This window comes from Vipera ursinii, assembly GCF_947247035.1.
Source record: "Vipera ursinii genome assembly, chromosome: 1".
NCBI lineage: Eukaryota > Metazoa > Chordata > Lepidosauria > Squamata > Viperidae > Vipera > Vipera ursinii.
Window position 1 is genome coordinate 288,421,025 of NC_139512.1, and position 24,293 is coordinate 288,445,317.

The following is a 24,293-nucleotide window of genomic DNA, read 5'->3' on the forward strand; positions in this document are numbered from 1 at the left end:
CCCTGGGGTGGGAGAGAGAAGCTTGAGGAGAGTTCCCCTAAAGGAACTAATATAACCCCCCACCCCCAAATAATCAGAAGGTTGAATGAGAGACTTTTCCCTCACTGTGCTGTCTAGTAAAATGAGATGGAGCTTTTGTAAGACTTTCAGATCTGCATTTTACCAGAGTGAAATGTTGTAGAAAGCCCTGGAGGAAACAGATTATCCCCCGCTATTCCAGTCAGACATCAGGCCTAGATAAGACACAGAGATAGCATTAAACATACTTGTGGATTATTTCTGATAGGACCAAGATAGTAGTGTGATCCTCCTGGTCCTGCTTGATCTCTCAACAGCTTTCAATACCATCAGTCATAGTAGGTTGAGCTGAGCTGTTTCTAAGAGTAAGGAGTCTATGGTTTTATGGTTCTCCTCCTATCTTAAGGAACAGGTCCCATTAACAATGGTAAAAGAGAAGAAACTGGGCCGTATACTCCTCAATTTTGGGCTACCATGGGACTCAATGCTCCATACTCCTATTCAAAATCTATTCAACTAATAGGGAAGACAGTGCGTCAGACAATCTGGTCAAATTTTGTTACAACTTTGATGATGCTGAATTTTACATCTCAACCCTGGCCAAACAAGTGATATTTTCAATTTCTTGTCCAAGTATGCAAAGAGTTTCAGAACAGGATGGGAAAGAATTAGTTCTGAATGGGGTTGCATTCTCCCAAGTAGAACTGATTTGCAATTTGGGATCCTCAAGAAGCGGGTGACAACTATGGCCCAAGGTCTTTGCACAGTATTAACTCATGCACCATTTGCAACCTTTCCTGGAATGGGAATTTTTACTCAATGTCATTCACACCTTAGTCTCAACTGGACAGCCTCTCACCTGGACAATTGTCGTGTGGTTTCTGTGGATTTCCCCTCAAAGAGCATTCAGAAATTACAGCTGGTACAGAACACAGCAGTTTGAATTATGTGTACACCTGGAGGCGCCTACATTATACCTACTTTGAGACCTGCACTGGTTGGGTTTTGGGTATAATTCAAGGTGTTGACTCTCACCTTTAAAGTCCTTCAGTATCTGGATATTGTCCTGATGACTTCTGTCTACCTGATAAGATCTAGTAGATTGGGCTCTTTACATGTCCTCTTAATTAGAGAGTGTCAACTCTCTAATTATGGACACAGACATGACTTCTCACTCACTGTCTCCTTCTTTGGAGGAGTACTTAGCATATTCAGAGAGCCACCTACACCTTGGTTTTTAGAAAATCAATGAGGAATTGATTGTTCCATCAAATTCAAACACTGAGGGCAGAGCTGATGTAACTATGACTCCCAAGGATAAATTAGCTTTATTAAGTTTCTAAGTTTGAAACTCAAATACTTTGGCCACCTAATGAGAAGGAAGGACTCACTGGAGAAGAGCCTAATGCTGGGAAAGGTGGAGGGCAAGAGAAGAAGGGGATGACAGAGAATGAGGTGGCTGGATGGAGTCACTGAAGCAGTAGGCGTGAGCCTAGATGGACTCCAGAAGATGGTACAGGACAGGAAGGCCTGGAGGAACATTGTCCATGGGGTCACGATGCGTCAGACAAAACTTTGTAACTAACAACAACAACAATCTTCTAAGTGTTGAGTCCTAGCTTTTTTTACAGCTGCTTACAATGTATGGTTTTAGTTTATCTATAAGACTGTAAGTAACAGAAAAAGTAAATTAAAAGTGTGGGTTTGGTGGAATAAATACAAGCACACTGTGTAATGGTGTATATGTGTATGGGGAGGGAGGGGAACCAGTGCTTCCATCATATCAGTTTCATAGAAACTAGTCTTCAGCATATTATGTCTTTTCTATACACAAATGAAATGTTGATTAATGTGGGATATAATTTAGTGAGGAATATTTACTGAACATAAAATTGTATGAAGTTGACATTTCAATCTTCAATCAGAGAAAACAGTCTCTCAACTCTTGTCAACTCCCGGTGTCAAACTGCCGGCCCGTGAGCCAGATGCGTCATGGCGAAGCCACTCCCACCCCATTGCCGGCAATGGAAAAAAAGTTGGAATACGTTGCGACAGGTCACGTGACGTTGCGAGTTTGACACCCCTGACTTAGAATATATCATTTAAATACACAGAGTAATTCATAAAAATCTGTTGGCAAAAATCTGTATAAGTTTCTGCTCGATATATTCCATCCATCATTCTAAATAAACCATCATTAAGTTCCTTCCCAAACCTTCCTTTTTCATTTTTGTCTGATTCATTTGACTGTTTTCCATGTGTCTGTTTCATTTGGGTCTGCTTTATTGCTTATTTAATCTTTTCATTTAGAATTATAATGACCTTCCACAAGTTATTGTAATCCTATTAAGAACACGGGTATTTCAAAGTCACTTGACTTTGCAAATATTTTTATTTGCTCAATTTTCTGGCTTATTTGGGGGCCAAGCAGGGATGAAGAATCCTCACTCCATGCCCCAATTTCGCAAAGGAAATTGTCATTTTTCATTCTAACTGGGCAACAAGTTAAATGAAAGAATGGGGCTTTGATATCTGAGTCAGAAAGCAAGTTGTTCTATTAATGTAGACACAATGATGTCCTGTAGCTTTCTTTCAGCTAGTGCCCTCCATATATGCCGGACATAACTTCTGCCATCTCCAGCCAGCTTTCCTAAGCTAAATAATTACTTTCCAGCATTATATTTCCAACTGTTTTATATATCTGTCTTTAGGAGAGAGAGCTAAAGTCGGTATAGTAGTTAAGGTCCTGGACTAGGAGTGAAGGATTCAGGTTTCTACTTCTCCCTTAAGCATGGAAGTCTGTTGCATAACTTTGGCCACTTGTTTTCTCTCAGTCTTAGACTGGGATTTTTTTAAAAAAATCTACCAACTTGCATTGGACCAGCATAGTAAATTATCAAACATAATCTTCAATGAAGAGATTTTCACCTCGCAATGTACAGTATACACCAGGGGTGTCAAACTCAATTTCATTGTGGGCCGCATCAGCATTGCGGTTGCCCTCAGGGGACCAGGTGGATATGGCCTGGGTGGCGTGGCCTACTGGGTGGGCATGGCTAGGGTGCGTATGGCCTACTGGGTGGGCATGGCCAGCTCTACATCATTCGCATGAAGGGTGCCTATAGGGGCCTGGGCAGGAGTGGGACAGATCTGAGGGTCTCTGGCAGGAGGAGGGTCTCTGGGCCAGGGCCAAGGCAGTGGGGGCCGTTCCCTCACTGTTTCCAGGATGGCTTCGCGGGCCGCATGAAACCACTTTGCGGGCCAGATCTGGCCCCCGGGCCTTGTGTTTGACATGTCTGGTATACACGCATGAATAATATATATACATAAACACATTAATGACGCAGTTAATGTTTTATTTAGGTTTTCTTCCTGGGCCATTTTGCCAGTCTAAATCATGTAGCCCTCTCAAATTTGAAGTTGGGATATTTTTTTTATTTTGACAGGAGTATAATGCGTAGAAAAGGGTTAAATGTCCTCTTCTACTCAGCCATTTCTCCAATTCCCAACCATTTAATAAAGTAAGGTATAAAGAAGAATAAAATAACAATATTGATAAGCTCCCTCAAAGTTATTGTTTTATGCTCCATATAATTTGATCTGCTGTAATTGAAAGAGCTTTACTAAGTAGTTAAAAACCTTCTAGCCAGTTTCTTGCAAGGTACCTGGAAACTTAAGTTTGACCATCAGTTGCAGGGGAAAATGAATGCAAAGTGCTATGAAGAACTGTTAAAGAGCTGTTAGAAATGTCTAACTTGGAGAAAGGAGATATGATAGCAGGCTTCGGATAGCTGAAAGATTGACAAAGGCAGACAGGAGAGCAGAGATATTCACTCTTTTCCAGGGAGCAGGACTGGATCAATGAACAGGAAAGACACACACACACACACACACAGATTTCAGCTGACTAAGATAGTGAATCTGTGTAGCTGTGGGCAGCCTTTTGATTGAATGGAGGCCTGGAAAGCCATCTAGTAGACATAGAGTAGCAGCATCCATCATTACAGAACTTGCCTTGAGAATGGAGTTGGACTACAGTAGAACAATGGTAGATAATCCACAGGTCACATGCAGCCCTCAGCCCATTTTTATGACCCCTGGAATCCCTCCAGATATCTTTCAGTAGGGTCTATCTTTTAATTGCTAGTTTTACAGACTTCTCTGTTAACTCCAGCTGTTTACTGCCATCCTCTGTGTTGGTTACATGTTAACCAAGAGCTAACTGAAACTATTTTGGAAGACCGGATTGGTATTAGGTGCTTAATTCTAGTTAGTGTGAAAGAAGCAACCAGCAAAGTTGGTCATCTGGTCAGTCTTAAAGATACTGGAACTAATATCATCTCAATCCCGTTGATTGATTCATCCTTTCCTATAGCTTAGCCCTATTGATCAGTGGAGGAATTGAAACAAAGCTAACTTGATTCTTGTGACTTTGAATCTTCTGTTGTTTTACAGTCCATTAGGATTTTAATCCATGTAGGTGGAATAAAATGGTGGTTATGTTGAAAACCAGTGAGTGTGCTAGGCTTTCAGATTTGATCCTTTCTTTTTTTATCCTTCACTGTTTGCAGCACTGCCCAAATTAATATGTTCTTTCCCACTGTCATCTATCTGTAGTAATCCCCATCAATAATTCCATAGTTTGAGTGACATAACCTCTAAATCCAGGTTTCTGTAGTATTAGTGAGAGTTCTCACATTCCATCAAATAAAGCTGGGAGTTGTAGCAGGCAAGTAGTTATATTCTCATTCCCAAATACATTTGAATGAAGGAGATATTTTTTTTTCCTGGCAGGATTATCTTGGTTATGTTCATTGCCTGGGCAAAGGCACACAGTTACTATCAGTGTGGGGTTGCTATTGTGTTGCTTAGGCTCAGGGTTATACAAATTAAACTTAGAATTTTGTCCCAGTGCTAAGAGGCCAATTAAATAAGAAGCCAAATTAATGTCTAATGTAGCCCTCTATCTAATCATTCTCTTATGTTGCACTAGAAACAATTCTGCATTTGCCATCAAGGTATGGAGTGCAGAATAAATTGTGCCTCCATAATAGAGTGTTGTACAGTCTTCACAATGTTTGTTTACTTATTTGGTCACTTGATTTCCTTCAGATTACATTCTCAAGTTTAGATGGGTATTTAAGGTATATATTTAGATATCACATTCATTTATTACCAGTGCATACCTAAAATGAAAAGTATGATGAAGAAGGGACTGCAGCTGCAATACAATCGAAACCTGAAGCTTCTTTGCTCTCTGTCTAGCCAAAAGGGAAGTACTGAAGAAATCCTTTCTGGGCCTGCCTGCCTTGCAAGCTTTTAGAACGGGAAAAAAAAAGAAACTAAACAGAAGCTGTAACCAGTCAGTGTTTGGGTTCCCAGGGTAATACTGATAAGGGGAAGGGTTATCTTTGGTAGCTTTTGTTGTGTGGCTGTGTGCTCCCTGGATATAAATTTCATTCGGTCATACGTTTCATTGGCATATACACATTCTGCCAATGAATTCTTAAGAGCCCCATTTTGTTCACTCCTCAGATGTGATCCAGAGGGAAGAGGGTTACTCTGGAGAAAATTGTCAGGGATAGGAAAAAAGGGAAAAGGATAAATGAACTTCATTATACATTCTGTTTCCATTTTTCTTTGAAGTCTTTGTGGTTTGATGAGTTTTGAAAGTCTAGACATTTGTCATGTTTTGTTTTGTTTTTTGCTAAGATGCAATAGAACTTTTGGGAAAAATTTTAATTACATTGTGACCCTAAGATAATGTTCTGTCTGGAGAAAGTGCAGAAGAGCTTTTTTTTACCCCTTGTGCCCAAGCATTGCACGAGCAAGTGAAACTAAGGCTGTAGATCTAAACATGCTTAATGGAGAGCAAGTCCATGGAGTTCATAAGACTTACTTCTAAATAAACATGCTGGTTCTGCTCATACAGTATATGCATAGCATGAGAATATTATGGGACCCTATGTAGCCTAACATTGTAAACATCTTAGTGGACCTTTAGGGAAGATCAGTGGTTATCTCCACTGCTGTTCTGCTCCTTTGGACCCACAAGAACTTTCATAATCATGAAAGAGCCTCGTGAAAGTGCGACTACTTCTAAGAGTTATTTATGAACCACTTGTGTAGTGCAATCCACTTAACTTCAAGAGTACCACTTCAGTGTGAATTGCTCATTAGCTGGCCCATGGTTTTTCCCCCCTTCCATTCACAACAAGCATGAAAATGTTCCTGCTGAATGTAAATATGTTTAATGTTAACACTATCAAATTTTGCTTTCTGACAGCATATTAAGTCAAAAATTATCTTGTCAGATATATTTGATTATATATTGATCCATAGGGGACAATAATGCAAAGACATGTTATCGATACCAGTTTTCAACCGTTCCAAAGATCGCCTAATCCTAATTAAAGATCTGTATTTGAGGACTATCGGGACTAGGACATAAAGAGAACAAATTCCTTCCATAATCCAAGCTATAAAGAACTTTGGGTCTGGGTTTGGCTCTAGTCAAATTTTAGCAGAAGCCCCACACAGATAAAGAAATGGCTGCTTGACAGCAAGATCGTCTTTCTGTAATGTTTGCTATGGACATGGGATAATACTAAAACAACTTCTCCAGAACTGCTTTCAACAGAGACATACATGCTGGTTGCAATTATTCTAGCAGGCAATTCCAGAGAATGTGCCCTTATCCTGTAATGACCCTACAGTAGAGTTTCTACCCATCAGACATTACAGGTTGTTCCAGACACTGGCTTGCTTTGAGCAGACCCACTGAAACAAGCAGGAGTTCCTGAGGGCCGATTGGTTACATTTACATCCTGATTTTTTTCTAAGAACTCACAAGTTACTTACATGGGAGATAGAGAAAATTCCCTGATTTTATTCCCACAACCACAACCAGTAAGGCTGAGAGAGAATAATGGGACGAGTGTCTTTCAATGACTTCTGTGCTGAGCCAGGACTTGAACCTTGGCTTCTCCAATCCAGCACCACAGTCATTACCCAACTCTAGCCATGGATTCAAAATTACTAGTTTTAAGCTCTGGTTTTTTGTCCTATTAAGATACTTACTTTTCTGTAAGTCCATAAAGCAGGAGTGGGCAATATATGGCCCTCAGGATAAACCCCCTAGCATCAGGAGATGTCTAGGCCCAACCTAGACAATGTTTTGAAACAAGAATGCCACGCTACCGTGGCATGCCACTTCTCTGTAAATTGTTCCTTATTTTCCTGCATTACCCCCCAAAACGTTTCATCAGATATTCTGTTAAACACGAGTTCATCCTTCTCCAGTGTGGTGCTTTCCAAATACGTTAGAATTACAGTTTCCAGAATTTCCTGCTAATATGCTGCCAGGGAAGTACTGCGCTTGTACTCCCAGTCTACACATCTGGAGGACAACCAGCTTGTATTCCCATTGCTGAAATGTGCAGATTAGGAGAATGTATCAAGGAGAATGCAAGGAAATGAGTCTGGCAAAGCAAGAGGATAAAAGTAGCTAGGGAGAGTAGATGAAACTTAACGAATTATAAACACGGTATTATTTACTGGAACGGCACAGTAATGTTCTTATGTCACTCCAATGGCAGCTTTATGAAATCTGGGGTCCATGTGGTAGTTCTTTAATGTGTATATCAAAGTTCTAAAAATATGGTGAAATATTAATACCACAGATGATGTACTTCAGATGGCTCGTCTAATTAAACATTAAAGATATAATTTAGCAAAAGTTAAGTATGCTTGAGCATGCTTAACTCTCATCTTGACATTGGCTCATCTGGAACCTCTGCATCCGCCTTTTCTGGACTGTGCCCAAAATGGACAGCATGTGCAGCTCAAGGCCTCCATCTGCAGATAATGATTGAATGATGAGTCACAAACAGCATTACAAATGGGAGTTCATGAAAAGGACCCATCCTCTGGCAAGAATTTGTGCTCCTTGCTTTCATCCTTATTTTCTTGTCTGTGGAGTCCTGACTCATTCTATTTTCAGACAGTAGGTAGGTCTCTGAGCTATTCATTAAAATAATACTGAAATTGTGACCCACATTCCCGATGGGTCAACATTTGTATGACGGATAAATTAGCAGGATCACTACCAATTCAGAACTTAATGAAAAAGTTCTTATGAGCTGGATTTAGCTTGGAGGTCATATTTGGTCCACCTGTGGGTAAACCATTGCCTTGGATTTCTGGGTGGAAGAGAACACCAGGATATAGGATCAAAAAGTCTTGGTTTGCTATCCTAAATTGAAAGTTTGGTCGGAGTTTCACTGTTGAGTTTGATGGACTACTTTCCACTTTTTGCCCTTTTTCAAAGATGCATTTGCCTATGGATATATATTTCTGCTAATGTTTTAGATTGTACATCCATATACAATTTGTATAAATTATTTAGGTAGGGCTGGGAAATAGACCTGATTTTGGCTTATAGAATAATAGAAGAGCTGCTATCATCAAAATGCACCCATTTTCAGCATCTGTTGAGGATTATAATATAATTATTAAAGGTGGATGTCATTTCCGACTCCCATCCTGCTTTAATATGGAGAACATCTAGGACTTGAAATTGATGGGACTTTGCTGTAACTCAGACAACTAAACTCTACTGGAGTTCCTGAAGACATACTGCATTCAGTGGGAAATATAACTTTGGGCTGGATAATTTTTTTGTATAAAGAAGACCATTTTTAATTAGACTAATTGAAGAACAAGAGTCTTACTTCCAACACAACAACAAACATACTAATATTCATGAAGGAAACTCCAGAATAATGAAGCATACTGATTATGTCATCCAATAAGCAACTTTTTTAAAAAAAAATCAGCAAAATGTAAGGAAACTAACTATACATAAATAACATTTAATATTGATGAAAAGCTCTTACAATCTCTAGCAGGGGTCCCCAATCCCTGGTCCATGGAATGCCAGCAACCAGTCCACAGAAACAAGCAAAGCCTCATCCACAGGATGCAGGCAGCACACAAAACCATGCCCCCCTGAGGGTTGGGTTGGGTTGGGAAGGGGGTGGGTGGGTTGGGAGGGGTTGTTTTGTTAAAGATAAAATGTATTGAAAAACTTTTCAATAAAAAAAACCATGCCCCCCTCCGGTTTGCGGAAAAACCTCTCTCCACGTAACCAGTCCCTCCCTGGAGCCAAAAAGGTTAGGTACCTCAGAGTATTGTAGAATATTGTTTTATTTGTTGCTTTTACCACCAATGAACCTATTTAACAAATGACTTGCCAGAAGGTTGAAGAGGAAGAAAGTAAGTATTTTTTATTTATTTTTTTATTTTAATTCCATTTATATCCCGCCCTTCTCCGAAGACTCAGGGCGGCTTACAAGCTTAGCAGTAGCCTTCATTCTATGTATATGCCTGCTTATTAGGTCTTTCACACACACCACAAGTGGCATTATTACAAAGTCAGCTTAATTAATTACACATTTTTATGCGTAATTAATTAATTAATTACACATTTCAGTGGATTTTATTTTATCAAGCCAGTAAACATAGTAACTTGTGAATATAAGAACAGCAGTATTATATTTTGGTAAAATTCCCCAACCTGGTGCTTTCTAGAGATGGGTGGTCTTCTTCTTGACTTCCAAGCCATTTTATTACTGCCTGGGAATTCTAAGCGTTTTAGTTGAAGACTTCAAAAGAACAGCAAGTTGGTGAAGGTTGTGTTATAAAATCAGTTTCTGCTTATCTTGCCATCTAGTGGTCACACGTACAAATCCTTTTTCTCTGTTTCTCTTTAATGCAACAAGCAGCTCAGGACTTTCAACCTGCACTGTATTTATGTTTGACAAAATGGGACAAGGGTGGAGAAATGATATTCATATTTAGTGAAGGTCAAAAAGCTAGCCACATCTGATGTCTCACAATAGCTATGACTCTCCTTAGTGATGGAGTACCATAGATAGAGTGTTATGAAAAGAAGATTTGAAAGAAAAATTTGAAGAGAAATAATACAGATGCCAAATGTAAAATCACCGCTGATCTTCTTAACCCTTTCTTGCCTGGGATAGGAGTTGATATGTTGGTAGGTGGCATATGTCATATTTTACTTTCATTGTGACAGACACTAGCTTAAGCATAGGAATGTAGTAGAATCTATGATGATATTGTGTGCATACTGCCAAAACAGCCCGAATGACACAAGTTTTGTAATTTGTACCACCATGAGGTGATGGGTGCATGTGATGTCACTTGCCTGCTTCTCTTGTGAAGATCTATGAGTTTCGGGAGAAGGGCGGTATAAAAATTTAATAAATATAAATATATAAATATAAATGAACTTTCTTGAAACCAGGTTGTGCTGGGTCATTGTACAGCCTGTATTTTGTGCTATGTTAGCTAAATTCCTAACCTGGGGCCCTCCATATATGGTGAGAGTATAGATCTCAGAACTCTGAGCTAGTATAACTCAGGGACTGGACTTCCTTGAAGGCTGGGAGTTGGGGAATGCAACCTTAAGAGCCTTTATATACTCTTCCACAAATAACTCAGAAATGCAATGAAAGCATAGACTCCCCATATGATGGCTCCAAACTATGCACTTGAAGTATAAAATAAGTAAGGCAGCTAGTTATCACCCAGGTATTGTGTAAGGTGGGATTCCTGAATCTTGCCACTCTCCTGAAGAGAGTTATGACCATCAGTTCTCTTATAAATAATGCTGCTCTCCGATATATGTTTGTGCGTCTACATATATACACAGTTCTTGTAACCCACATACTTCTTCTCATAAATATTTTATTTGACTGCAGCTTCATCTCAATTATAAATGTTTAAATTCTTCTAATACTTTGGCTGCCCTTCTAGATAGCTATGCTGATGGGTTTTGGGTTTTTTTTACCTTTCATGCCACTAGTTTTTTTTTTTTTACTGTACTTCATGACGGGTTTTTTTGTTGTGGGTTTTATTTTTGCTATTGTTTTCTGAACAATTTGGCCCCTCTTAGATCTGCAGGCTTGTCCAACAACACCTTTCATGGGTTGCAGCCTCTGTGGTTCACAATTTCATCTACTATCTGTTTGCTTTTTAAATTATCTTTGCATCACTTCAGTGGTATTGGGGCTATCGGAGACTTTCCTGATGGAGGATCAAAGCAACAGTTTTTTCTGGCACATTTGGAATAAACCAGTGCTTTATTGTGACTTTCATAAATTAAATGCTGTTCTCACCTTTTTTTTTTTTAAAAAAAAAAGCTCTTTCATTAGATAAAGAAGAGGTGCACAAACAATTGAGCTTTTAAATTCTCATGAATCACTCTAAGCCAGGGCTGTCCAAACTCGGCAAATTTAACTCCAACTCCCACAATTCTTCAGTGAGCAAGGCTGGCTGGGGAATTCAGGGAGATGAAGTTCACAAGTCTTAAAGTGGCCAAGGTTGGACACCCCAGCTCTAAGCCATGATTTGATTTGTCAGCCTTTAGCTTGAGCTGCTGTATGAATCCAGTCAGTGGCTTCTCCCAGTCAAGTCAACCCAAACATAAGTATTCGTGTTGCATTATAAAAAAAAATGTTCAAAACCTGCAGCTCTTTCCAACCTGGCACTATCCAGGTTTATTGCAGTTTCCACCCTAGTGTTATTGTCCAACTATGCATGGTGAAAAATGAAGGTCACATATCTGAAAAATACATTATTGGCAAAAGACAATTTAGAATATTTCTTTTCCTGTGGGTAAGGGGATGGTCTGGGAATGTGCTGATTCTTGATTAAAATGTGTAAATCCTTCAGGGGCATCTATAGGGAGGATGGATCCAAAATGCCAAGATAGTGGTCATAACCATGCAATTGAAGTCCTGTCCTTTTTTATACAGTAGTAAGATTCATCTTGGCTTTTATTTAATTCTCCCTCCTCAGCAGATGTCTCTAAAGTCCCTGGTGTAAATTTGGCCACACAAGATTGCTTTGGGACCTTAATTAGACTCACTGCCATTCTTTGATCAACATTAGTTTAATAGTAGCAAAACTGTATCATCTTTTCTTAGAGTTTTGTTTGATTTTTTTTAGAAAGAAATTAGAAATTTCATTTTTCATTATTGGAAGTGGATGATCTAAGCACATTTTTTTTAAAAAATGCTATAGGTTGAAGAAAGATGTAAGGATTAAGGTATAAGTTTATATAAGAGTAAGTAGAGAATGCAAGGTGATCCCTTGTAATTTGTCTCCCTTTACAGGCACATGAATCGTGGCAGGATTTCAAAGAGCACCTGAAAGTCCTGGCTCATTCATGTTCATATCAGCATTCAGTTGTGCGTGAAACAATAATGTGAGAACAGGTAAAAATTTATTTACCGTAAATAAACATTTAACATGCTATTGACTTTTTAAATTTTTCTTTAAAAAAAAAACCTTGTTATTTCTGGGGATCATCACAGCAATTATACAAGGTTGGGATCAGGGCCAATCTAATCTCTGGGAGGAGAATGGTCCATAGGTAGGGATCACAGAAGAAAAGGCTTTGTCTCCTGGATGACATCCGTAACAGATGGAGCAAATGGAGCATGCTTCTCCTCCTGATCTTTTGGATGTAATCAATGTAACCCTGATTTAACTGGGTTCTGCTAGCGGTAAAAAAGTCTTTCTTGGGTAAGACCAATCATGTCAGCCGGTTATGCCAACTTTCTTGACACTCCAAAAAATTCATTAATTAGAGGCAGCAAAGCCACACTGCCCAATAAGGTAAATCAACTATTGATGTTCCAAATCCAGCAGAGAACAGTCAAGAATGTTGTGGGTATCATCCCCTAAGAAGGTGCATCTGGCAGGACCCAGAAGAAGGGCCTTCTTTGTGGTGGCTCCCTCCCTCCCTGCAGAAATTAGACTGGCCCCCACATTGACAGTCTTTCATAAGGCCTTGAAGGCCTGGGGAACCCAGAGTGTGAGTGAATTGGAGGCAATATAAATTTTCTAAATAAATAAATAAGCTTTGCCAACGTGCCAAGTCTGGAACCTCACCAATCTCAACAATGACCCAGTCCTTTCTCAAAGGGCCCAGACCTGTCCATTAGTTTTGCCTACCTTCAAAATTCAGAATTCAGAGCCAGCAAAGCACACCATCTCACAAGAACTATTTGATTTGGCTACATGGCACTGCAGAAGTAGAAAAGGAAGAGCTTACATTTAAAAGAGGTCTTGACTTTCTTTCCCATTTTCATTCTTTCTAAGCGGAATGGGATGCTTTCTGCAATGACTCAGCATAAATTAGATTCTTTGCTAGGCATCACTGCCTTGAAGGAGGTGCATGGAAAGTATTTAAAATATTTCATACAGTGAAAACTTTTGAAGGTTTCCAGCTGAAAGTTGGCAAGGTTAATCTACTGTAAAAGGTTTACTATCCTAATTTCATCCTGGTCTACCAAAAAATGAAGCAGCTGGAATAAGATGTTATCCGGGTAGACTTCACTCATGCAGCTTTTCTGCTCCAGAGTAACTTTTCCAAACTAAGATACTGCAAACTAATATGAATTCCTCCTAAATATCAGGACAGTTGCCCAAGCTGACAAGATATTTCAAATGTTTTAGCTGGTGCTTGGACTGCAACTGCACTGATGGGGATTTGTGAGGGATCAGTTATATAAACTTTTCCTAAGTCAAAACGCAGTAAAGAAATCAGGCAGGCTTCCCGTGGTATACAAGAGTCCATTGGTATTTCAGACTGAAGCAGCCAGCATATAATGTCCAGACAAACCTATGGAACTTATTACACTCATGAAATGGTGTTTAAAACTCACTGACCTAGAATATGATTTTCCATTTTACAGATATAGCTCTAACACACCATTTCCTAAGTAGACAATACCAGATCCTTGAATCATTTATTCCACCCAGATCACAGTGAACCTAACTTATGACATTTAGCCGTATGTCTTTCCTGTCTAAAGTTTTCAGTAAGATAACTTTGGCTTTGAAAGCCAAAGCAAGCAATTCCACACACATAAACACATTTCAGAAATCAAGTAACTAGACCAAAATATATCCTAACCAGAGAGCCTCCTATTATTCTTTTAGGAACATCTACAAGCACCTCAGTGATAGTAACACTCCATGCACTGGTTCCAACTAGTATTCCGGGTCCAGCTGCTTTTCATCTTGAGGCAGTATACAGTCCTTGTGATTAGTACTGTATTTATAAAAAATAAAGATGCAGAACTTGAAATATTATGCAGAATCATTAAAACATCAGCAGAAGAAACAGTGGAAAAAAGGATTTCTCTGATCTCCAGAACCCTAAGAAACTTTCCCACTAAGTCAGCCTCTGATGACTAGATGAATACTCTACATTATATCTGTGAAAATGCCTCTGTCACCTTCCAGATGTTTCCCCCCCCATATCCCAGACTAATTTACAGACCCGTAGATTATTTGCTAATCCATGAAGTTCTAATTCGAGTTTAATTTAGTTTAGTGCAGTGCAGTGCAGTGCAGTTCCACTCTTTTAAGTCACTAAGAACTAAAGTATTCTTAAGTACCAATATTCTAGATATCTCTATCTCTTTCCTAGCAACTTGGCATTTGTATTTTGCTCTTTGGTCCAGAATGAGGAGGCACCAATAGTTATTGGCAGTTTTTGATATGCCTATGTAATATTGTTTCTCCACAGGCTACCTGGTTAGCTGCATGCTTTTAGATATAATTCAAGATGCAAGTTCTGAGTTACAAAACCCTTCATAGCATAAGGCCCAGTTGTTTACTGGACTGCCTCTCTCGCTTTACTTCTGATAACATTTGACAGGGTGTGGGCATGTTCCAGGTCCCGTCACTTGAGCAGTGTCATTTAGTGGGACCCAGGAGATGTGCCTCCTTTTTGGAGGACAATATTTTCCTTTTTTTTTCTTCCATTTTCACATCACTTGCCTACCACTTTGTCAGTTAGAATAAAGGCAAATGTGGGAAACAGGTAATCTCCTTCATTGGTGGTTCTTCACACATAGCTTAAAGAATGTCTGTCAACTTGTGCTATCTTTGGGGAAAATATTAAGACATACCTGATGAAGTCAAACCCAATCCTGCCATCTGCTGGACTGATATGTTTCTGGCAGTATACACTTCAAACCTGGTTCAGAAAAATAACTGGTTTATGATTTGTTGTTTCTCCAGACTTCATGTGAGTGCAACTTTATCCCCTCTATTTATGGAAACAGCTTTTTTCAAGACTTCCACGTGCAGCTGCATTAAGAGTTTCTTTCAGTGGTTTTTTTTTATTTGCATGTGGAAGTTTGCATAGAGTTGGGCTACTTTAATTTTTTTTAATTCCATTTATATCCCGCCCTTCTCCGAAGACTCAGGGCGGCTTACAAGCTTAGCAGTAGCCTTCATTCTATGTATATGCCTGCTTATTAGGGCTTTCAACCCCCCCCCCCAAGCGGCATTATTACAAAGTCAGCTTATTGCCCCCAACAATCTGGGTCCTCATTTTACCTACCTCGGAAGGATGGAAGGCTGAGTCAACCTTGAGCCTGGTGGGATGCGAACCTGCACTAATTGCAGGCAGCTGGTGTTACTTAAGGAGGCATTAGCCCACTGCTCCACCAAGGCTCTTTATAAAGAGTAGACTCATTAACTTGGGAGTCATTTCTGAATGATCACAAAAATAAAAACCATACTGAAGTGCACAAATGGAAAGGAACTTATCCAAGCAAACTCCAATTTCTCTCTCAGAAACTGTGTGTTGAACTTGACTTTTTATCTTTTTCCCAGTCGTGAATGGGAAAGGATATCTGAATTCCCTATTTGGTGAACAAACATTCAACTTGATAAGCTGAATGTGGGAACTAATTTCCACAACAACTTCAATGGGTAAGTTCAAGGCTTAAAATGAGCCATGGTTCCCATGTGATGAGATCTCAATGCGTTTTGCCTGCTAGGGTTCAATCCTGAAACATGCCACCAAACATATGCAGAGTGCCTGTCCTTAAGCAGTGATTGAATGCCATACCATTTTATTTTGTGTAGAATTTATAGTTACTTCAGCAACTCCACTTGTGTGAAAATCAGTGTGCGACTTCTAAATGCACGCCTATATGCACATCTATTCCACCTACAGAAGAGAGTAGGAGGCAGGAAAGGATTATTTTTGTTTACTGTATATTCCACTTTTATTATTTTTACAAACAAGGTGGCAAAAATTTCTAATACTCCTTCTTTCTCTTATTTTCTCCACAACAACAACCCTTTGAGGTTAGTTGGGCTGAGAGAGAGAGAGAGTGACCTAGCTGTTTTTCATATCTAAAGCAGGTTTAGAACTGACAGTCTCCCAGTTTATAGCCTGGTGCCTTAACTACTAGACCAAACACACACACAGAGAGAGACACAGACACACACACACACACACACACTCCATCTCTCTTTCTCTCCCCTTGCATCATGCCTTAACAAATTCAAAAGGGTAATCCAATTCCCAAAATTCCATGAGTTGAAATCCACACTTCTTAAAGTTGTCAAGGTTGAAAAATACTGATTTTACACCATAGAATTGGCATACATAATGTGCTGAGCCATACACTCCTCCCCCCCCCCACCAAGCCAAAACAATGATTTGCAACTGCAGAGGCAGAGTTCATTCCACATGTTAAAGCCAAACCCATGTTATGCTTTAATAATGTGGGAGTCCTGCCATAATGTGGTTGCCTTGATTTAGGGCTTAATAGGTTATGCGATCTCAGCCTGGATTTCTACATTAGATGGCAGAGTACAAAAAGCAGAACCAATCCAAGGGCAAACTTCTCTTACGGTCTTAGTAGCAAGACATGCAGGAGGATGTAGCATTTAATATATTAGGGGAGTAACTGTTTATCAGCATCAAGGTCTCAGTTTATCTCTTGCAACCATTGGGTTCTGTCTCTGAATGTTTTCATCTTGTCACTAGAATCTCCATGGGTTCCCTCACATGTATATGTGCTTGCAGGAGGTTACAAAAGGCTGCAATATTTCTGAGATGGCTTTCACAATTACACAGTGGGAGTCATTACAGGAACTTTGCTATGAGTTGTGAACATAGAGATTGATCTCAGTAGGACAGTGTTATTAATCAGCAGAACAGCTTGCTGGTGATTGAAAAGGTGCAACATTAATCCAAGAGAGAACTCATCACACGTGGAGAAGATGATTTTGTTTCTTCCTTAGAAGATAGGGAGAAGAATCCACAGGGAAAGAGAAACAATACCTGTTTTGAGTTAACCTACACTGGATATTGATCCGAAATGGTTTTAAAGTGAGAGGAGACAAATAGCAATTTACTGGTCAGAGGTCCTCAAAAATTTTGTTGGCCATTGTGCATGGATTGGGTAAATGTGTGTACCACTGAGTTTATTCTGTGACTGAAAAACACTTCTGAAGCTATTATTTTGCAACCAAAGGCTGAGTGCATTTGAAATAATCTGAAATTCAAACTGGTGACTGAAAGATGTATTGTAACTTTTGAAAATAAAATGTTTTCTATTAAAACTACAATAATTTTTCCAGGACATAAAGTAACTAAATCACAATAGTCAATATGCTAAAAAGAAAATATTGACCTGTCCTAATAGAACCCCATAGAGTTGGGTTGATTGATCCCTACCTTTGATTTTTTTTTCCAACTAATTCTAAGAGGGTGTAATTATTCTTGCCTCCTTGAAAATATTTACAAATCTATAATTTTTTTTAAAAAAATTAATTCTAAATTTTCAATATTTTAATTTCTATATACTGTTCTTATTTATACTGCCCAGAGTCCCTCTTTGAGTGAGTTGGGTGGTTCAGAAATATGAAATATAAATAAATAAGAAAAAGAGAAGGGAAACCATTTATTTTTAAAGTCTGTACTGTCCTTATTTATTTTTAAGAATGGTTTGCTTAAGTTTGTTTCTGAGCAGACATATATGATTGCACTGCAAATTGGGTAAATCTAATTTTATTTTAAAGAACCCCTGTCTTTCCCCCAACTCAGGCAAATAAAAATTTCAAAAAATGTGAATAGAATGTACTGTAACTTGTACAGGAAACCAACTAAATATTAAAGAATGGGTTTAATAATGTGAGCAAATTCAAAATGACCTGGCAAAAAGATCAGAGGATGGAAGAAATGGGAGCTTTTCCATTTTCACAAGTCACTTTCTCTGACAGGAGGGGAAAAAATATATATAGTCAAACTGTTATAAAGTTTTGACTGCAAACTGATTTGGTATAAAAATCTGGTTTCTGTAGAAATAAAAGCTTACTGAGCTTCCAAAACTGCTTTTCTGCCATCAGGCAAGGGAAACAGAGAAAGCCCCAAAAGGGAAGAGAAAATTGTCAGATGAACATTGTCTTTTCTTTGTGACTGCCACATATTCTCTTGTCTCATAAGAGTAGCATGGAGAGCCTGCGCGCTCTTCTCATTACACAGGGGTCCGGGAGAAAATTGTAAACCAAGATGAATAGTCAAACCAGGTTGTTTCACATTCTTCTGCTGTTAGATTTTGACACATGATGGGAAAAGTCAAAATCTATGACTACAAAAATGTTTACAAACTGGGGTAGAAGAGGTGGAGGAGACCCCCCATTAAACTGCAACAGGTGAAGGTGTTGCCAATAAAGGGATGAAATGAGGGTGTCCTTGATGCTGTCTGAGCTTGGTTATTTTCTTGCCGATGTTTCATTGCCCAAACTACATTAACATCATCAGTGCTAGTCATTTCACACGCAGATGAAGGCACAATATGTTAGCAAATATAGATATGTGTAATGAGTCAGAGTAATTGGGGGCGGAGACACTGTTGAAAGCATTCCTTTTGCACCTTGTTTAAATTCATTCTCTACCTGCTGATAATTACCTATAACTTCCTCCTAGATGCCTTTTAAGTTGGTTAATGTAATTGTTGGCCTCTGACCTTAACTGGAGGAAAAAATTAAAACTAGCAAGAAAAGAAGAATCAGTTGGTGGGAACAGGCAGATTAAGTATTCAATCCATGTTGAAAATGCTGGGCTGTACAATATTTTATTTATTTATATTCTACTTGTATTATTTTTACAAGTAGTTCAATTTTGCACCATCAACAGTTTTGGAATCCCACCTTCCTTGAGTGATCTGTAGCTTTGCCCTTATGCTCAGGATCCTAATGTTACTTCAGATGTATTCAATGTATTTGGAAATTGTACAGCACCCTCACAATAAAAGACTTATTCTTTTATGCATCATAAACCAACCAATCTAAGATTGTTACTCTAAATAATATGGATGACCCAAACTTTGTGCATTATTGCTCTCTACTGAATGTCCATATCATGAACATAGTCCCAGATATGATTGTCACATTCATACATTTTCTGAATATGAAACAATAATTGGAAGCAGCAACCTTGAATTTTCTTAACAAACAGTTTAGAAGTGGGGGGGATCACTTTAGGAGTTTTTTCATGGATGGTTTTCTTTAGCTTTTCCTAGTAATTTGTTGTTTTCTAAAAATGTGTCCCTCCACAACCTTTTAAGTGACCACCATACAATTTGTTTGCTAGCATTCTGAGAACTTCAGATTACACTGATTGTATGAGCATCTGGAAATTATCACATACCATTGTTGGCAGAGAACCTCTGCAGTTCATCCAGCAGGCTTTGAGAAAGTCTTGGGTAAGAAAAACATCTCTTTTACAAGACCATTTGGGAGAGTTTAACATAGAGACACCAGAAGGAGACATTATAAGGACAGAAATAGATTCAAATGCACACTAACAGAATATTTCCATTTGGGATGGCAACCTCATCCTTTACATCTTGATCAAGAGATTCCTGTTCTGTTCAGGACCTGCATGGTCCAATTATAATATGAACCTTAATACTGTTGTAGATGCTGAAGCATAATTTTGCATTGCCCAATTAACCACTTAAATTGTGCAATTGAACTGGCTTAACTTTTAGCAGTTGCTAAATCAATTCCTATTGCTATAATATTTATAATAAAATTCTAGGAGCAGGAGCTTTCCAAAGCAAATGAAATCAAGGAAGCAAAACTGAGTTGATTCCAGACAAACATATCTGCTCCTAACCATAGTAATGCCAAAAAGATGAAACAAGCATTGTGACATTATAACACATGCTCTACCCTTTCATATTTGCATTGGATGTTTTATGCAAGTACATAATTGCAAGTACATAATTGACGGAGTTTGTGTTTCTATATTTTGTTACTTGTCTCTCCTCCCACCATGCTGGCAGATGCTTACATTTCTAGAACCCCACAATTGTCACTACGTGTGTTTTTATCATATTGTTGACAGCTGCTTTCCTTACTGTGATCCATTTCAGGAATGAGGTTTAGTGTGGCCATTACTGAAGAAAATGAACTTATGGCCAAAAAGTTATTGGGGTTAAATACTTCTACCATACCTCCAAGTTGGCTTATATATTCTTTCAGGAGATGGTGCTAAAACTTCAACTGAGAATGCCAACATTACTGATGAAAAGAACCTTAACTAGTATTTTTCTGGTAGCATACATATAAAAAAAGAAAGCAGAAGTGGGAAAGTCAGTAGGCTTACAATACAGACACAGCAATGTCAGGCTGCTCTGTAAAATTTCATAGAAAGCCACACAGTAAGACCTCATCTTACAGACAGAAAGCATAATGTATAATGAATCTATTTTGTCTTTTAATAAATTAGCTTAGATTTAGACTTTGAAGAACAGTAATTGGATAATTTGAGGGTCCTTAAATAAAATAGTTGCATCTCAAGCTTCCAAGGCTTGAGAAATGTTTTACATCAAGGTGAACCTATAGCATCTATATCCAAATCCTGAAACTAAGCATTTTTCTGTTCATTACAATAGTTAACCTCATTGGGATGGATGAAAAAATCTGTACAATGAACATTACACTGGAATTCCAATGAAAATAAAGGTTGAGTAATATGTGAATAATCGGGAAGGGGAAAACTTTTTAATGTAATTGATCAATCTCTTTCCCTTTTTCCTGTTTATAATCAAATCATGTTCTTCTCGGTCCTCTTGTTACTGTTGATGCAACTCCAAATAGTGAATAATTCAAAATTATTTTGAATTATTTCATTTGTGTCAAGTCAAGAAGTTTAAGTCTACCAAACAGAAGAGATTCTGCATATTTTAATGAAAGATAAAACAACAATATAAACATACACAAATTTACAGAGAAAGGATCAGTTTTAATACATTTGGAATAAAAGGATTTCTTTTTTCCCCCTTAAAATATGGTATAAAAATAAATGCAAGAAACATTAACAGAATTTACAGACAACAGACAAAGACACAGACTTTCTTTCTTGATGTGAATACATCTGTGAGACAGAACCTTCTGTGCTAATTTATTGTGCAATAGCTGTGATGCCATATTAGGTATATTTATTAATATATTCTCTTTTTTTACATGTCTTCCAGTTTGTGAATGACAGCACTGTAAATAAACTGTGCCTAACAGAAGCTTTTAAAAAAATGTACTGGAAATTGCAAAAAATAAATAGACACAGATCCAGCTTGATATGAAGGCGAAAGTGAGCAGAGAGTTTTCAAAATGGAGGCATCAAAAGGTTACAGTAGTGAGTTCCTTGGAGTCTGTAATGCCTTGATATACACAAAAGAAAACAAGTCAGGTCCTTGCTCATGCAACATTTTGTTCTATTGTCCTCTGATTTCAGGCAATTAGTGAACTACGAAGTATGTATAATGACTGAGTCTGCTTCCATGCTACAAGATGATCTTTTTAGTAGGACTGCACTAGACTGGTTAATCTCTTTGATGCGAGCGATTTCCCCTGAGGAAAAGATAGAAACAAACAAACAAAAGAAAACAGAAGACAGAGGCATGTTCACTGAAAACCCAGTTCATTACCAAGCACCTACTTGTCCAGCTAACATTTTTCACATGGTGACCTTATTTATGGGATGCCTGTCCTTGGGTTCTATCAGATATTTGATGGTTGCAGTATCAAGCAAGAGATTCATGTTATTTCAGGCACAACTGGATAGGTGGAACTTTGGATCACCTCAAATGAGAGGATCCACTGGAACTGGTTCACCAGCTTCCAATCTTCATCAAGGGAATTAGAACCAAATGCAAAAATCTCAGGGGAGATACATCTGTTTTAATCAATACAGGCTTGATCACTGTAAAGATATGCAAGTTCAGTGTTTGAAAAAACACCACTCTGTTAAAACTCACATTTTATCCAGTGGAAGCCATTAAAATTACATTCCAAAAAAAACACATCCAACTTCACCTGCACATTTTCAGATTTTTCATTATCTCATGTTAATGTCCAAATATCAGGTTCAATGTTCTGAAGACAGCAATGGCGATCTAAGCTTCATTATGAAATCCTGAATTTTAATGCAATGAATTGAAACAATCAAATGGCTAATTCATTATGCACTATTGCTGAGATGGGTTACATTTTAAATGCAATCTATCATTTATATTGGTGATGATAATTAAATGCGTACAAACCTCCCAACATCAATTTTGGATTGTTATAAAATCATCAGATCTCATCTTTCTTTTCTTTTGATAATTATCACCTGTACATATTAGCAATAATGCCAAGAGGCCATATATTAATGACATCTCGATGATACAGCAAATGGTTACTATGCTGAGAAAAACAAAGTCATTTGAATTTCTCATATGATGTGGAATGTAGAGCTGAGAGCAATGGACAGCACCAATTTATATATTTCTACAAAAACGCAGAGGTTTTGCAGTTCTAAAAATCAAATGTTTCAGAGTCATTGATGGAAATTATTCAGGTAGTTTCTACAACTCTCTTTATTTTCTCATTTCTACCCTAGGTATAATTACACTAAAGTTTTTTGACACTGAGATCAACAAGACAAGTGAAAAATTTGAAGCTACCAGACTCATTTCACAAATTAACTGTCCACATTCAAATTATCTTGCAATGTCAAAAGGTAACTCTAGGGAGATTCATTTGCTGTTAGCATGCTATGTCAGCTGGTAATGCTATCTACCAAACTGCCTCTCCAGATAGAGTTGTGTCTGGCTATTATAATAGTAGCCAACTGGTACAGAAGCCCAGTAATCAGAGAATGGCCATCAGTATATACAGTACAAATAGGTCTGCAAAGAAAAATAAACAATAGAAGGACATTTAGATGAAAATGTCATTAAGTTCATTGAGCTGGACTGGGGTTTTTTTTATAAACCTAGTTATTTGAGGTCCTCATGTTTCTTAGCACTTCATGATCAGTAGATTGATTAAAGGAAGAACACACTGTTAAATAAAAAGGACACAATGCCTACTGACATACATAGTATTAGAAGGATCATTACCAACATCTTTTATACTCCTCAATACTTTCTTTCTCAGTGAACTTCTGCTGTTGATCCATTGCTAGAAACATTCTGTAAGGAAAACCTATTGGAGCTTATGTATTTGATACATTAATTTTAATAAGAAGATGGAGTTACCATCTTAGAATTTCTCATTGAATTAGTTCTTCCACTAGCATAAAGATACATAATTTACATTTGGTTCTCTCATTCTGACAAGCGAAGCAACTGACTAATATAAAACTCCCAGCAACCTACCCTTTCTACTATCCTTACTGTCACATCTCATCAAATCCCAATTATACTTCTACTGCAGAAACTGGACATTCAAAACCTGTTCTTAGTAGTTCCAGTAAGTCTCAATAGAATTAATAGCTATTTTTCAGATTTCAGATAGACTTAAGCCAAGAAAGGAAAAATAGAGGAAGTTTTGTTACAATGGCGCAGCGGATGTGTGGTTATGGCTTTAAAAACTCTCAAAGCTATTGCCAAAGAGGATATTTTTAAAGTTCAGAGACGACAATCTTCTATTTGAGACTTGGGCTTAATGAATTCACGAGTTAGAAATTCTCAGCAGATGATAGCATCTGAATTTCTCGGGGTTCAGAAGCTAAACAGAATTGTACCGGGTTAATATTTAGAGATCTTCAGACAACACCAGGTACCAGTAAAGGATGTCTTCTCTAGGTTACTTTGGGGATTGGAAAAAAATATATCCCTGAAATAGCCCATGGCAAACTACTACTGCACTGCTGCCAAATAAAGCAAGTCACCAGGGGTTGAATTTGACCCGAAGGAGATCATTTTATAGTTATAATAGAGAGTTCAGTTACACATCTACAAATGTGCTGCTTTTCTAGATCCTTTTTGCCCCCAAACAATAACAGAATTCACAATGTAACATGCTGTGGTGAAACCACCATGCAAAAATAGGGGTTTTTGTTTCAAACTCTCCACTATTTTTGTTGTTGTTTA

General features: G+C 38.1%; 1 protein-coding gene across 6 annotated transcripts in view; it reads right to left on the reverse strand.

Annotated features, from left to right (window-relative positions):
• Positions 1-21,732: 21,732 nt before the first annotated feature.
• Positions 21,733-24,293, reverse strand: part of RGS7 (regulator of G protein signaling 7) — a gene marked incomplete at both ends in the record, with an annotated part of 185,598 nt that continues 183,037 nt past the window's right edge. For all 6 annotated transcript variants that reach the window (XM_083349939.1, XM_083349933.1, XM_083349940.1 and 3 more), the window contains one exon: positions 21,733-21,783. In XM_083349939.1, coding sequence (XP_083206065.1) covers positions 21,733-21,783 — 51 coding nt within the window. The remainder of the gene's footprint in view (positions 21,784-24,293) is intronic.